General features: G+C 49.4%; 1 protein-coding gene across 16 annotated transcripts in view; it reads left to right on the top strand.

The window, feature by feature from the left end:
* Nucleotides 1-14,665, top strand: part of EXOC2 (exocyst complex component 2) — a 146,392-nt gene that overhangs the window by 100,191 nt on the left and 31,536 nt on the right. For all 16 annotated transcript variants that reach the window (XM_003128146.5, XM_021100094.1, XM_021100105.1 and 13 more), the window contains 2 exons: nucleotides 145-261; nucleotides 11,979-12,120. In XM_003128146.5, the coding sequence (XP_003128194.1) occupies nucleotides 145-261; nucleotides 11,979-12,120 (259 nt within the window). The remainder of the gene's footprint in view (nucleotides 1-144; nucleotides 262-11,978; nucleotides 12,121-14,665) is intronic.

The raw sequence follows: 14,665 nt of genomic DNA, 5'->3' as shown, positions 1-14,665 counted from the left end.
TGTTATTAAAAGAATTTAGAAAAAGCATTGAATATTGATATTAAACACCAAGTGATTGTAATTAAATTTGCTAGGGGATAAATGTTATCTCTGAGACTTGCAATTTGTTACTGTAAATGTAATTTTCTAAAAACTTGGTTTTAGGAACAGCGACTTCTGATAGTCCTGAGTAACTGCTGCTACCTAGAACGGCACACCTTCCGAAACATAGCAGAACACTTTGAAAAGCACAACTTCCAGGGCATAGAAAAGATCACACAGGTAACCGACTGTGCGGGTGGACAGTGGTTGTGTCGTCTGCTCTGTTTCCAGCCGCGTTCTCAGCGCCATCCCCCCGCTCACCCCACCCCGTTCCTCCCCTGCCCTCATAGCTCCTCGCTCACGGTCGCCAATTCAGCTCTCTCCTCTTTGGAGGGAACAGCTTCTCGAGGTGAGAGCCCCGCTCTTCCCAGTGGTGCAGCTCAGCCCTTTAGCGGAGCGAAGAAAAGGCCGGAAAGGTGCCCAACCCGGGTCTTGAGGAATCAGCCCAGATCTGGCTCCTTTCGGGGTAAAGCGTCTGCTTCCAGCTGATAGCACGTCTCTGCTTCTCTGTCCCATTCCGTCCATGCAACCACAGCCCTGCCCTGGCTTAGCACGTGAGCACGTGCACAGGTGCTGGAGCGCGCGCGCGCGCACACACACACACACACACACACACACACACACACACGAAACTGGCTTCGCACAGCTCCAGGATGTGTGCCTTCTCGCCTAAAACGTACAAACGCTCCGCTCCGCGCTCAAGTCCTGTGTGCAGTGAGGTTGGGCAGAAATGAGTCCTGTATAAACCAATGGAGACGTGCTCTCTTTCGGATGTTACACTTTGTTGTTTATGTTTTTCAAGTAAGCAGCAAAGGAAGAAATGCAGGGATCTTGTTATTATTAAAGGTTGGTTGGTTGGTTCCTGGGCAAAGGTTTATCAGATTTCTAAGTAAAACTAAGCCTGAACCACTTTTTCAGTGTCAGTACAGTTTTCTCAGTGCAGAAGAGTCAGGCAGATAGTGATCTTTTTAATCTCACCATCGAACTGTGCTCTCGATGGATTGCATGCCTTTTACAACTGGGGTTCCAGTTCATGAACTAGATTGGGATTTTTTTTCAAAGATTGAAAATGTCAGAGTGGGCGGCTGTGTCTTGTTTTCCTGCCTTTTCGTAAAGATTAATCATCCTGATGAGAAGTGATGTGACTTCAGACTGTAGGCAGAAGTCGGGTCTGTTTCCGGAAATTCTTGTGTTGAGAACTGCGAGGTCTTCTCTTGCCATAAAAAGTTGGCATTCGTAGAAAGTTTGTCCAATAACAGTAATGACACTGATACATTTATTGGAGAAATGTCCATTTAAAATATATGGTGTGACCAGGAATTGCATATAATAAGCTGGGGGTTGGGGTTTTAGGGTTTGCAAGGTTGCAGGTGGGAGCGCTGTCGACCCAGTGGATGACATTGAGAGTGGGGGGACACTGACGCGCACACGGGCGTGAGGCCCTTCCCAGTCTTTTCCGCATCGTTCTAAGACCAGCGTGATGCGAACGCTGGGGTGGGGGGCGGCTCTTGTTGGCACTCAGAATTCGAAATTGAATCTTTTGAATCATTGGCTATTAAATTGACAGTAAGCGGGATTTAGATTTAGCTGTAATTACGTAATTCCAGGGATTTTTTTTTGCAGACATAACATACTATTTTAACCTGTCCCAGTCTTTTAAAAGTAGGTATCTAATTTAGAGTTTGGATAGTTGCAGATTTTCAACTGATTGAGGAATGTAGTCATTAAAATGTGGCATTGAATTCCTGATTGAGGTTTTGTTTAAAGCCCCTGGATCTCTTTCCTGTAGTCCAACATAAAGGTGAGGCGAGGACAGTGTTTGTGTGTTTGTTTCGTATGTCCAGGGAGGTCCTTTCAGCAGTCAAATTTGAAGGCTTTTGAGTCACTTGAACCCTAGGTACCATATTTTACGTGTGATTATTTTAGCTTAATCGTATATAATTCTTTTTTTTGTTGCTGTTATTTGTCTAGCTAAAACTTCACTTGTTTGTGCAGTTTTTAGAGGTTACCCTCCATTTCTGTTTCTTCTTCCCTGCCTTCTGCGGTACATCCTTGGAGCCTGTCTCCTACTGGGTAGTTTGTGCCTCTCGCCTCCCCCTCCCGCCCCCGTGGTCCTCCATCCCCGAGAACACTAGTTCTCTGGATCTGTGAGTCTGCTTCTTTTTGTTACATTCATTAGTCTGTTGTGTTTTTCCACATACAAGAGACAGCATACGGTACCTGTCTTTCCTCTGACCGATTGCGCTCCACGTCTGTCCGTGTTGCTGCAGATGGCGCGATTTCGTTCTTTTTTATGGCCGAGTCGTATTCCATTGTGCACACACCACACCTCCTTTATCCATTCAGCTCTTGGTGGCCCCTCGGGTCGCCTGCCCACCTTGGCCGTTGCAGACGGTGCTGCCCACCTTGGCCGTTGCAGACCGTGCTGCCCACCTTGGCCGTTGCAGACCGTGCTGCCGGTGTTGCAGAAGATGCCGTGTGAGAGAGGAGAGAAGCTCAAAGTCGCTCTGGCAAGTTGCAGGGCAGGCAGGACAGAAATGGCTACAAACCATTGGTTCACCAGTTGGGTAGGACGTGGGGTCTGCAATCAAAACCTTGAACCCTGGCAACTAAAATTCAGTCACACGAGTTGTCTTTCACTCCAGCCCCTTCCCGCTTCTGTGCTCGGCTGGCGCTGCTCGCCCTCCCGCTCGTCGCGTCTGCTCCCCCGTCCCCTCGTCAGCAGTGCCCTGGATCCTGACCTGCAGGCCGTCTCGGGGCCTTCAGACCTATTTCCTAGCAGACGTCTTGCTAGGAGGCCCCTGAGGTTGCAGGTCACCGCGTCCAAACAGGGTCGCCGTCCTTCCTCTGTCGCAGCAGCTTCTCTTTACGTGAGCCTGTCTCAGCCGCTTGGCCGAGTCAGCAAGCTGGCACCTGGGTGCCGTTGCCTCTGTCTCTCCGGACCGCTGATGCGGAGTCTGCTCTCTTCAGCCCTTGAGCCGCCTTCTGAGTCGCCTCCACCTCTTGGCGTGCCCCCCCCCCCCCCCCCGCGCCAGGCTCAGCCCCTGCGTGACCCGCCTTCCCTCAGCCCGGCTCGGCCCGGATCCCTTCCCCTGCAGCTGGGCCTCCACGGGCTTCCCGGTCCATCCCTCTTGTTCCCTTGTTCCTTCTTCTGCACGCCGGCATCTCCCCATCCCCCCCATCCCCCCCCCCCCCCCCCCCGTCTTTCCTTCCCGGCTGCAATAACCGTCGGCTCGCTCATTTGTTCATTCAACAAACATGCCCTCAGCGTTCATTTCTCAGGCTCTATTTTAAGGGCCTTACCTGAGCTTGTGGGTACTCTGTCTGGAATGCCTTTTCCTCGGCCTCTATTTGACAGATCTTTTTTTTTTTTTAATTTAGTGAAGGATAGTTGATTCACAGTGTTGCTTTAGTCTCTGCTGTGTAGCAGCGTGACTCAGTAATGCATACATATACTTTCTTTTTCATATTCTTCTCCATGAGGCTTGTCACAGGATCGTGAATATAATTCCCTGTGCTGTACAGGATGGCCTCGTTTATCCATCCTGTATATAACAGCTTGCATCCTCTAGTCCCAAACTCTCAGTCCATCCCTCCCCTCCCCTCCCCGCTCCCCGCTGGCAACCGCAAGTGTGTTCTCTACGACTGAGTCTGTTTCTGTTTCCTAGGTAAGTTCATATGTGCCATATTTTAGATTCACAGTGTAAGTGATATCATATGATATGTGTCTTTCTCTGACTTACTTCACTTAATATAATAACCTCTAGGTCCATCTGTGCTGCTGCAAATGGCATTCTTTCATTCTTTTTTATGGCCGAGTAATATTCCATTGTGTGTATATGTACCACATCTTCTTGGTCCACTCCTCTGTCGATGGGCATTTAGGTTGTTTCCATGTCTTGGCTGTCATAAATAGTGCTGCTGTGAACACTGGCATGCATATGTCTTTTTGAATTGTAGTTTTGGTCAGTTAGATGCCCAGGAGTGGGATTGCTGGATCATCTGGCAGCTCTGTTTTTAGTTTTTTGAGGAATTTCCATACTGTTTTCCTTAGTGGCTACGCCAATTTACTTTTCCACCAGCAATGTAAGAGAGTTTCCTTTTCTCCACTCTCTCTCCAGCTTTTGTTTGTAGATTTTTTTACTGATGGCCATTCTAACAGGTGTGAGGTGTGAGGTGGTGCCTCATAGTAGTTTTGGTTTGCATTTCTCATAATTAGCAATGTTGAGCATCTTTTCATGTGCCTACTGGCCATCTGTATGTCTTTTTTAGGTCTTCTGCTGTGGGTCGTCTAGTTTGTTGTGGAGCTGTATGGGCTGTTTGTATATTTTGGAAGTAAGTCCTTACTGGCTGCATCATTTGCTGATGTTTTCTCCTAGTCCATAGGTTGCTTTTCATCTTGTTTATGGTCTCCTTCGCTGTACAAAAGCTCGTCAGTTTGATTAGGTCGCATTTATTTACTTTTGCTTTTATTTCAGTTGCCTTGGGAGACTGACCTGAGAAAACATTACTATAGTTAATGTCCGAGAATGTTTCGCTTATGTTCTCTTCTGGAAGTCTTGTGATTCCATGTCTTACAGCTCAATCTTTAAGGCATTTCGAGTTTGTTTTTGTGTGTGGTGCGAGGGTGTGTTCTGATCTCAGTGATTTGCGTGTGGAACGGAGGCTGTCCAGCTTTCCCAGCACCACTTGCTAAAGAGACTGTCTTTGCTCCGCCATGTAGTCTTGCCTCCTTTGTTAAAGAGTAATGGCGGTAAATGTGTGGATTTATTTCTGGGCTCTGTGTTCTGTTCCACTGACCCACATTCATCCTGACAAGGTCTTGATTGTCCTTCCCAGACGGTCTCCGATGCGGAAGCCTCGTCCCGTGGAAAGCCCTGCCCTGCTCTCTTCTCCCAGGTCCTCTCCTCGCCCCGTGATGAACGGCAGGGACACCGCACCTCGCGATGAGTCCGTGTTGACATTCTTCTTTCCAGCTGTTTCTGTGTGAAATGTTTCATCCCGACGAGGCCTGGCTCCTGCAGATCTGCTCTGTCTCGGACGGACGTGATGATGGAGCAGCTCTGAGAGGCAGGAGCGGTGCAGCTGCAGGAATGCAGCCTCAGGACCAGGACCTCCCCCGAGAGCCCCCTCTGCATTTTGTGGTTCCTAACAAATACACTGTTTCATATTACCTATTTTTGAGTTTTAAATAGTGGAAGTGGGATTGTATGGTATGCATTTTTCTCTGACTCCTCTTTCTACTCAGTACTGTATCTGGGGCTTATCCATGTTGCTGTGTGTAGGTTATGCTAATTTGTAAAATAAATTAGAGTTTCTCCTTTTTTCGTCTTCTGAAAGAGTTTGTGTAAGAGTTGGAATTATTCTTTGAATATTAGAAGAACTCCGATAAAACTTTCTAGGCCTATATTTTCTTTGTGAGACGATTTTCACGGCCGGTTCATTTTCTTCAGTGGTGAAAGAGGCATTCAGGTTTTCCGTTTCCTCAGGAGTCGTGGTCATCTGTTTTGGTTTTTTTAGGACTTTGTCCATTTTGTTTGAATTTTCAACTGTACCGGCCTGAGATTGTGTTTTTAAGTCCTGTGATACTGCAGTCTCAACTGCATCTGTGGTTATGACTCCGTTTTATACTTAATATTGTGTGCTTAATATTTGCAGTCTTTTTTCTTGATGAGCTCTGCTAGAGTCAGAAGACTGAGCTAAAGTCTGTCTCCCCCGATCTCTCTTTCCATCCTTGTTTTCTGGTGTGGTAATTTGAGGGCTGAGCTTAGTTTGTTTACATAGATCACTGATGCCAAACCTTTCTCCTTTTTAATGTGACTATTTAAGGCTGTGGATTTCCCTTTAGCTACAACTAACACATGGTGTTTTAATTGTTCAATTTGTATTTTCCAGCTTTAATTGCATCTTTTTCCTGGACACACCCGTAGGTAGACTGTGATTGGGGGCAGTTAGTCTCCCTATCGGGAGTTGAAGTTTCCTGATGTCAGAGACCACGGTGTCTGGAACGTGGTGGAAACTTGCTCTGCGGGTGATCCGTCGTGGGTCTTCTTAGATGGTCTACTTGCTTGAAAAGATTGTGTCTTCAGATTTGATTATCATGCTCCGTAGGTGTCTGTTACGTCGCATGTATGAACTGTTCAGACTGCTGTACCCAGTCCTCTTGTTGGTTTGCTCGGTCTCTAATCTGTTGATGACGGAGAAAGATGTATTACAGTCTGTCTTTGGCTCCTTTTAGATGCTTTATGTGTCTCTTGCCTCCTGTCGCTTCACTATGATGTGTCTCTTGGGATGACTTTTTTTCCACCTTTTCCCCCGGACTCTGATTGGTAATTTAATCAACCCTGGAAAATTCTCGGCCATTACCTCTTCAAATATTTGTTTTCCTCATTCACTCTCTTATCCCTTCAAGACGTCCTGTGAGATCTACGTCAGATCTTGCATTTTCCGTGTCGCTCGCTTTTCCTTTCTTGTTTTTTCCTCGCATCTGTAAATTCTCTGTCACGGTGAGGAATGTGTCTTCGGCTTTCTCTTCTCATCTGCTGCTTCTCTCATGTCTAATCTCACTTAAATTTGCTGTCTGTTGACGCTTTGTTTCAGTTGTTCTTCATTTCCATCAGCTCTTTGGTTTTTGTTACTGAGTCAGCGAAAATGATTAGCGTCCTCGGGAATGCTGTCGTTGGAAATGTCACCCCGGGGGCCCTGAGGCGGTTCTGGGTAGGTGGCCAGGTCAACTGCAGGCTGGAGGCGGGGAAAGGAGCAGGGGATTTGGGCAGTCCGGTCAAGCCTCATCCACGGGATGGAGCAGTAAGCTTGATTATAAAAATGCTCAGAAAGAGGACAGCCTGGGGACTGTGCGGACATTCTCCAGCCACAGGTTGGAACCACAGGGCTCTGCTGGCAAGTCCCACTTAGTCCTTCTGTGTCGGGGTGACAGGAAACCCTGTTTTATCCGCAGCTTGCTCTTCTGTTTTAATAGTGCCACCTCTGCTGGGGATTAAATGCTTATTTTTTTTTTAATTAACCATTTACTTGGCATTCGTTTCGTCCACATTTGACACGTTACGGTTCAGGAACATAAAGGAATGTCAGTTCGCTGTCTGTCCCTCCATTTCCAAAGAATTAAAAGTATATTAATGTGACTGAACCTGGTCATCAGAGCCGCTTGCACAGATATTCTGATTGTAGCTTGACGAGTTTCTTTCTGTAGAGATGGCTCAGTCAGATGTACTCTTTCTGACACCTTTGAAAAGAAAATAACAGAGCTTTTTCTTTTATTTTTTTCTTTCTCAGAAGAAAAAAATTTTTTTTTTTTTTTGGTCTTTTTGCCATTTCTTGGGCTGCTCCCACGGCATATGGAGGTTCCCAGGCTAGAGGTCGAATCAGAGCTGTAGCCGCCGGCCTACGCCACAGCCACAGCAACACGGGATCTGAGCCATGTCTGCGACCTACACTGCCACTCACGGCAACGCCGGATCGTTAACCCACTGAGCAAAGCCAGGGACCGAACCCGCAACCTCATGGTTCCTAGTTGGATTCGTTAACCACTGCGCCACAACGGGAACTCCAGAAACTTATTTTTTAAAAAGCATTGCTACCAAAAAGGTTTCAAACTAGAACATTGTAGGTGGAAACGTCAACATATACCAAAGTAGTGATTGTACTTTTCTCCACCTCTTTCGAGTGAGCCGAAGAGCCCTGCGTAGAAACTGGGGAAGTGGGGCCTCTGCCGAGCGGGCGTGCAGTCCCGGGCCGTGCCCGTCGTGAGCGCCCTCCTGGCACAGGCGGGCCTGTGACGCAGGGGGTACCGCCGCGGGCTTTCTGCTCCGAGGCCATCGGAAGCGGTGTGTGCTCCGCCTCCAAAGTGCTCCCCCCCAGGCTCTGCCTTTCTCCGTGCTGTTCCCAGCCCTTCGCCCGGATCCACAGCTCTGCTCCTCGGCTTCCTGGAGCGCGGCAGTGCTTTGCTGCTGGAGGGACCCCACTGTCGGTGGGCCCACAGCTCCCACCCGTGTTGTGCAGCGTAAACTGTACTGTGACAGGTGCTCCCAGCTCGTTGCCGTCACCCAGCGGTGCTGCCGGCACCCTCCTCCTCTCTCCCGGCCCTGCCCTCCCCTCCCCAAGGAGCCTCATGGCCCTGGCAGTGCCCCGACCCACACACCCCCTCTGCTTCTGTGTCGGCCTCATCGTGGGAACATAGTCTCGTGCAGGCTTTCTTGTCCGTCTCCCTGTAGGACTGGGGTTCCCTTCCTCCGAGTGTTTTCTTGAGGGATGCCTTCGTGCTGGAGGGCAGGGGCCTCGCCCGGCTGGCACCTGTGCTCCTCAGCCATTGTGAAGAGGGCATTTGAAATGGGTGCGCACAGGCACTGGCATTCATCATGCCCCATAATGTGCTGCTCGCGGCCCAGAAACGATCTTCCTGAATCTTCACCAGAGACTTGACGAGGCGAGCCCGTGACCCTCTGTGTTTCAGGTGCCTCTGTTTCCTTCCAGCTTCTTTAACTGAGGTGCACTTTCCTTACAGCGAGTCCCATGCAGACCCTGGGTGTGTGGACCGGGGGCTTTTGCACAGCGCCCACCACCTAGATGAACCTGTGCAGCGTTTCCCTCGAGTCCTGTCCCAGGCGGTGGGTACTCCTCGCGGTTCCGATTCCTGTCAGCGCAGCTTAGTCCCACCTGACCTTGAACTTCACATAACGCAGAACTGCCCAATTTGTAGTCTTTTGTGTCTGACTGATTTGGTTCAGGGCTGGTAATTTTGGAGATTCATCAAAATTACTGTTAGTAATTTATTTTTTTTAATCGCTGAGTTTGGATAACAAGTCTTGCTTCATCGTTCTTGGCAGTGGGCACGGGCTGTTTCCAGTTTCAGGTCTTTATGAGGTTTCTGTGAGCACTGCTGTCAAGTGTCTGAACATCTGTGCCCTTATTTTGCATGTGTACCTAGAAGTGGAGCTGCGGGTCCTGGAAAAGTTGGTGGAAACTTTGAACAGCTGTGCCCAGAGGGGCCGTGTGCGTGTCCCCGCAGCCACCTGCTCACCAGCACCTCACGCCCTCCTTCATTCAGCCCCTAGCTTTCAATGGCGTCCCTGACACACCGTAGCGTTGGGCATCTTTCTCCTGCGTTTAGGTACCTTCTGTTTTGAAATGAGTGTCCAGTTTGCTTCCTCCTTTGTCAGTGAGCTTAGAAACCTGTGTGTGTCTTCGTCAGATACGCACTTCATGCTTGCTGTTTTGCTTGTATAGTGGTCTCCTTTGAGTAGAAATTTTACATTTTGGTGAGATTCACTTTATCAGCTTCTTAAAGTCTTGAGTGTCTTTCATGTCCTGTCAGAATCTTGACCTGCTCCAATGTCCTGAACTGCTTTTTCCAGAGGCTGTGTAGTTCTAGGCTGTTGTCGTCAGGCTGATGATCTGTCCCTCGCTGAGTTGCCATTGGAGCTCCTCCTTGTCCCCGAAACCGTGTAGATGATGACGCTCTGTGGTACGTGTTGAAAACACAGTGGTGCTCCTTTTTCCTGATTGCTGCCTCTGTATTGCATGGTCTGTGACCTCCAGTGCCTCGATGACAGGTGGTCAGAGGGGGCCCTTATCAAGCCTTGTATTTTTTTCATCTGTTGAAATAACCCCACTTCTGTATAATGTATTTTCTTTCTTTATTTATGGATTCATTTTGCCAGTACTTTGTTGGGATTTTTATGTCTTGGTTCATGAGGGCTATTAGTCTGTAATTTTCATTGCTCACAATATAGTTGTCAGTTTTTTATATCAGGGTTTTTCTGGCCTCATTAAACAAAATAGGAAATGCCCTCAGGCTCTGTTCTGTGAATAAGTTTGTGTGTGTTAGAATTTCTTTCTTAAATGCTTGGTAGAATACACCAGCGAGATCATTTGGCCCTGAAGTGTTTCGTTTTTTGATTTTTGCTTTTCAGGGCCGCACCTGCAGCATATGGAAGTTCCCAGGCTAGGGGTCAAATCAGAGCTGCAGCCGCCAGCCTACACCACAGCCACAGCAACGCAGGATCCTTAAACCCGTTGGATGAGGCCGGGGATAGAACCCTCATCCTCACGGATACCAGCTGGGTTTGTTACTGCTGAGCCGCAGTGAGAACTCCCGGGGCCCTGAAGTTTTCACTCTGTGAAAGCATTTCAAATAGTGGACTGCGTTCGTTTATGAAATAGTGGACTCAGTGAGTTTAATACAGATGGGACTACTTGTGCCATTTATCGAAAGTTATGTTTTTTCAGAGTTTATCCATTTCTTCAGATTTGCTGACATAAGACTAATAATAACCCATTAAAGAACATACTTTTGGCCTTAGTGGTTTTAAAACTTAATTGACTTCTGCTCTTATCCTTAATTTTTCCTTCTACTTTCTTTAATTTTCTCTTTTTTCTAGCTACCTGAGGTAGAAGATTGAAACATGAATTTTAAGCCTCCCTTCCTTCTGGTGGATGCGGGGTCAGCTGGGAGTGGCCCTTCCGCTTAGTAGACGCGGGGTCAGCTGGGAGCCGCTGCTTTATCCCACCCGGGGCATGTGGGCAGGCTGTGTCTCATTCCCGTTCTGGGCTCTCACTGGCATTTCCCCATCTGGCTGCTTCCTGTCTTGGAAGAATCCACACTTACTGCTCACGTTTCCAGAGTCTCACCCGTCGGTTCGTGCTCCTGCAGAGTAGAGACAGAGGGCAAGGAGGAAGGGACCACTGCCCCCATGGCCCCCCAGGCCGGGGCGTGCTCACAGCAGAGGCCCTTGTCTCATGTCCACTGACAGCTGCTGGGCTCTCCTGGCCTCTGCGGGTGACCCAGGTGGGCGGGACACACGTGGCTCTGCACTGCCTTCGTTCCAGGTACCAGGGCGGCGTCTGGGAACTCTGGTGTCGGACGGTTCTTTCTCCTCTGTGGGTAAATTATCTTTTTGATCTGGAAGCTTAAATGATTTTCTCTTTCTCTTTCTTCATCCTTTAGGCATTAGGAACGTAAATTGCCCCTGCTGGGTGTGTGCCGTGCGCCCGACTCAGCCAGCCTCTTCGGCTCTCACTCCGTCTTTAACTCCAGTTACCTTTTCTTCTCTTGTGTAATTACTGTCTCATCTCTAGCTGCTCCTGTTTCTCGACTTGCATTTCTCTTTCTGCTTTGCACACTGGGGCTCCTGGATCCATCCTCTGAGGTGCTGCCTTCAAGCCCCCACTCTCCACACTTTGACTCTGCCTCCCTCGCCGCCCCGCGCGTGACCAGTAGTTCCTCCAGTTCATCTCCCCAGCTGCTGGCCTTGGAAAGCACACGTTTTATCTCCGGGACATCGTGCTTCGTTTTCTCCAGTCTTTGTAGGGTTTCCATTAGTTTCCTACATTTTGGCTGTCACCTGTGTCCTCTGCAGCTGAATTTCACTCTTTGAAGGCTCTTCCCATGTGTGTATTTTCCGTCGTCAGCTTGTTGCTGGCCGGGTGGTGTTGGAGAGACGCTTGCGTCCTGAGGCCAGTGGTGTGGAAGCAGGCGGCCCCTCACCCACGCGAGGCACCGGGCCCCCGACCCTGCAGTCCCCAGCCCCCACTGCTCCCCCGTGGAGGGTTCTGCCCACCCCTTCTGTAACTGCTCGGCCCCAGGTGCTGGCGCGACCAGGCACGACGTGCAGGATGGACGCTGCCCCCTCCCAGCAGGAGCGTGCCTGCACAGCCGGCCTCCTGTGGAGACGACTCTGGTTTGCAAAGAGGACCAGGTCTTGCCTTGTTAGACAGCTGCCCTGGAGTGGCCTTTATCACTGAAAACTCAGTAAGATCATGCCTTTTCTAGAAAGTTAGCAAGTACTTTTAAAATGTCCTGAAGTATTTATCTACATCATTTTTCTTTTTCCTTCACCCCCGAGTAGACAGCTCATCGTCATTCTTACTTGGGTTGACAGGTTAGCATGGCCTCGTTGAAAGACTTGGACCAGAGACTCTTTGAAAATTACATCGAGTTGAAAGCAGACCCCATCGTTGGCTCCTTGGAACCTGGAATTTACGCAGGCTACTTCGACTGGAAGGACTGCCTGCCCCCAACAGGTGGGTGGTTTCAGGTCCCTGAACTCTCAGGAAGCTGGTCCGATGTGTCCAGAGGGGTAAATACAGATTTGCTCTTATTAGTACACACTTATGATGCTTTTCTTTGTATTTCCTTTTTTTTTTTTTTTCATGTTTACTGAGAGATTAGTGTAATTTTAACTTTTTATTAGCTTAAACTCATTTTTTGATAGTTTGGGATTTAGTAGACTTTGGATTATTAGTACTTAATGGCTTAAAGATATTCTTAAATTCCAGAGAATAATTCATTACACGTCATAATGTTTGGCCACCTTAGTAACACACACTTGCTTCCTGTGAGGTCCCTTTACTGCGTAGAAGTAATAAATCATGAGTGACAGTTTTATGCCCTGACCTTGTGACCGTCAGAAAATTTACTTAAGACACCTGGTCACTTCTATGTAAGACCCGATTATTGATGCTGCAGAGGTGAAAGATATAAGAAAACATACAGGAGTGAGATTGTTAGAGTAATTTAGCAGAGAATATAACTGCAGAATATTGACTGTCCGAGTTCCAGTATCATCATTGTGACATCAGATGAACGTCGCTTACACCACGTTATACTGTACATTTTAGAGACAACTATTACACGCTGAATGAAAGAACGTTTTCGACCCATGGGATAGTTTCTTTGAGTGCAGTACTATGGAATTCCTAAGACCCAGCCACCTGCTGGCCCTTGGCGTTGCTGCAGCCTGCCGTAGAGACGGCCGGTTCGTGGTAGATGCCAGTTCTCTGAGGTGTGTGTGGGGGTGCACCAGTGACTGTGGACAGGTTGAGCCAACCTTCCTTCCTCCAACCAGCCGCTCTAATAATAGCAATCGCCTTTCGTTTTTGTTGTGTGAAGCTTTGTTAGATGGTGAAAGCCTTGTTTCCTCTTTCAGTACCTTTGGTTTTATCAGTAAGTGGTCGTATTTGGGATAATGGTATAGTGATTCCAGAAGTCTAAGCTGAGCCGGGATCTTTAAATTAGTAATATCTTCTGGGACTGCAGGCATTTCATTCCTGAAGTCGCAGTCATTATGGACACGGGAGGCCTTCTCCCTAAAGCTGGCCAACTCGGATCTTTTTTCCCTAGCACCATGACTTGGGGGTACACATGTTTTGGGGTCCACATGCTTTTCTGTGTCCCAGCTGGATTACGGTTCACTCCCTAGGAAATCCTTCTACAGACGAGCGCAGATCCTACCAGGAACTTGCCTAAAACCCTTGCAGCACCTTCCCGTGTCGGCACAGTAAAGTCTGCAGAGTGGTCAGTGCTGACCGTGGCTCCCATCCACGGCCTCGCCAGCAGCCTCCAGTGCAGGGGCCTCCCGTGGCCCAGACTCTCCAGTCCTCCCCCTGAGGGCCTTCCCTTTGCTTGGACAGTGATTCTCCGAGTCCTCTTGTCCTCAGGACAGTACTCTTTAGCACTTCGTTTGATACTGTATCAATTATGTGAGTTACATTTATGTTAATAAATATCAGGGCGCCAGCCGTCCTGGCTGACGACATGGCCAGTGAGGAGCAGGGGCGGTGGTTCAGATCCAGCCTGTGCGAATCCCGCGTGTTCTGTGTGTGAGAAGATGAGGTATGAGGGAGACTGTTGCACGTGGTTACAGCGTCTGCCTTCTCGTTGGCGGAGCTCCGTAAAGCCAGTCCCTGAGGTCGTGGGCAGTGGCCAGCTCCCCAAGGTGGGGTCTGTGACTTCACGTGAACAGACGTGACCATCAAGGATGAATTGCCCATCTCAAGGTCATCTGGCAGCAGCCTCTGAACTTGGGATCCACACCCCCTTTCAGAGCTCTTGGGCCTCGATGACTGTTGGGAGTCCAGGTTTCTGGACTTCAGGTCGTGCGCATACCGCACGTCAGGGCACGTCCCGGTAGGGATTCCTGCAGAGAGACGGCTGAGTACCAGCCTAGGAGCGACAACAGTGTCCTCATCAGTCAGGTGACAAATGCTGCCACAGAGGTTTGTCCTGATCTGCAAGTTCCTGGATGGGTCCTGCGCTCTGGCTTCTGTGTCTCCATTATCTGGACTCCTGCTCGCGTGGGGCCTGGTCAGTGACTGGGGTGCTGTGCCGTGTCCTTGCTGCCGCCGGGGCCACCCCCAAGACAGCTGCTTCCAGCAAAGACAGAGGAGGGGCCTATCTCATCCTGAGAGATGTCTGTGGAGCAGTGACAGAAGGGCTCAGTCCCCGAAGGCAGATCACAGAGCTGTCATCAGTAGAGTCTCTGCTCGTCTCTTTGGGGCATCGACACATGGCCCTCAGCTGCTGTCCGTGCCGGTTCCCAGCCTCTGCCAGCCCGCCTGGCCACAGCTTCCCCTTGGGGACTGCCTCGTCTCTGCTCCTGGGGCCAAGGATGTCGCGGGAGGCTTCCCCTGGCCACTGTCCTCCCCGCAGGCCCCTTCCGTCTGTGACAGGTGTGCACGTCCCCGGTGGGCCCTGCTGCCCTGGGCTCCTGTGCAAACAGGTTACCGATCCCGAATTCACAAATAAAGGGGTCGCTGTGTGGCAGGCGCCCCACCCGTATGCGCACAT

The sequence above is a fragment of the Sus scrofa genome, chromosome 7 (assembly GCF_000003025.6).
Source record: "Sus scrofa isolate TJ Tabasco breed Duroc chromosome 7, Sscrofa11.1, whole genome shotgun sequence".
NCBI lineage: Eukaryota > Metazoa > Chordata > Mammalia > Artiodactyla > Suidae > Sus > Sus scrofa.
Note: the sequence above shows the minus strand (reverse complement) of the source record. Positions and strands in the feature narration are given on the sequence as shown.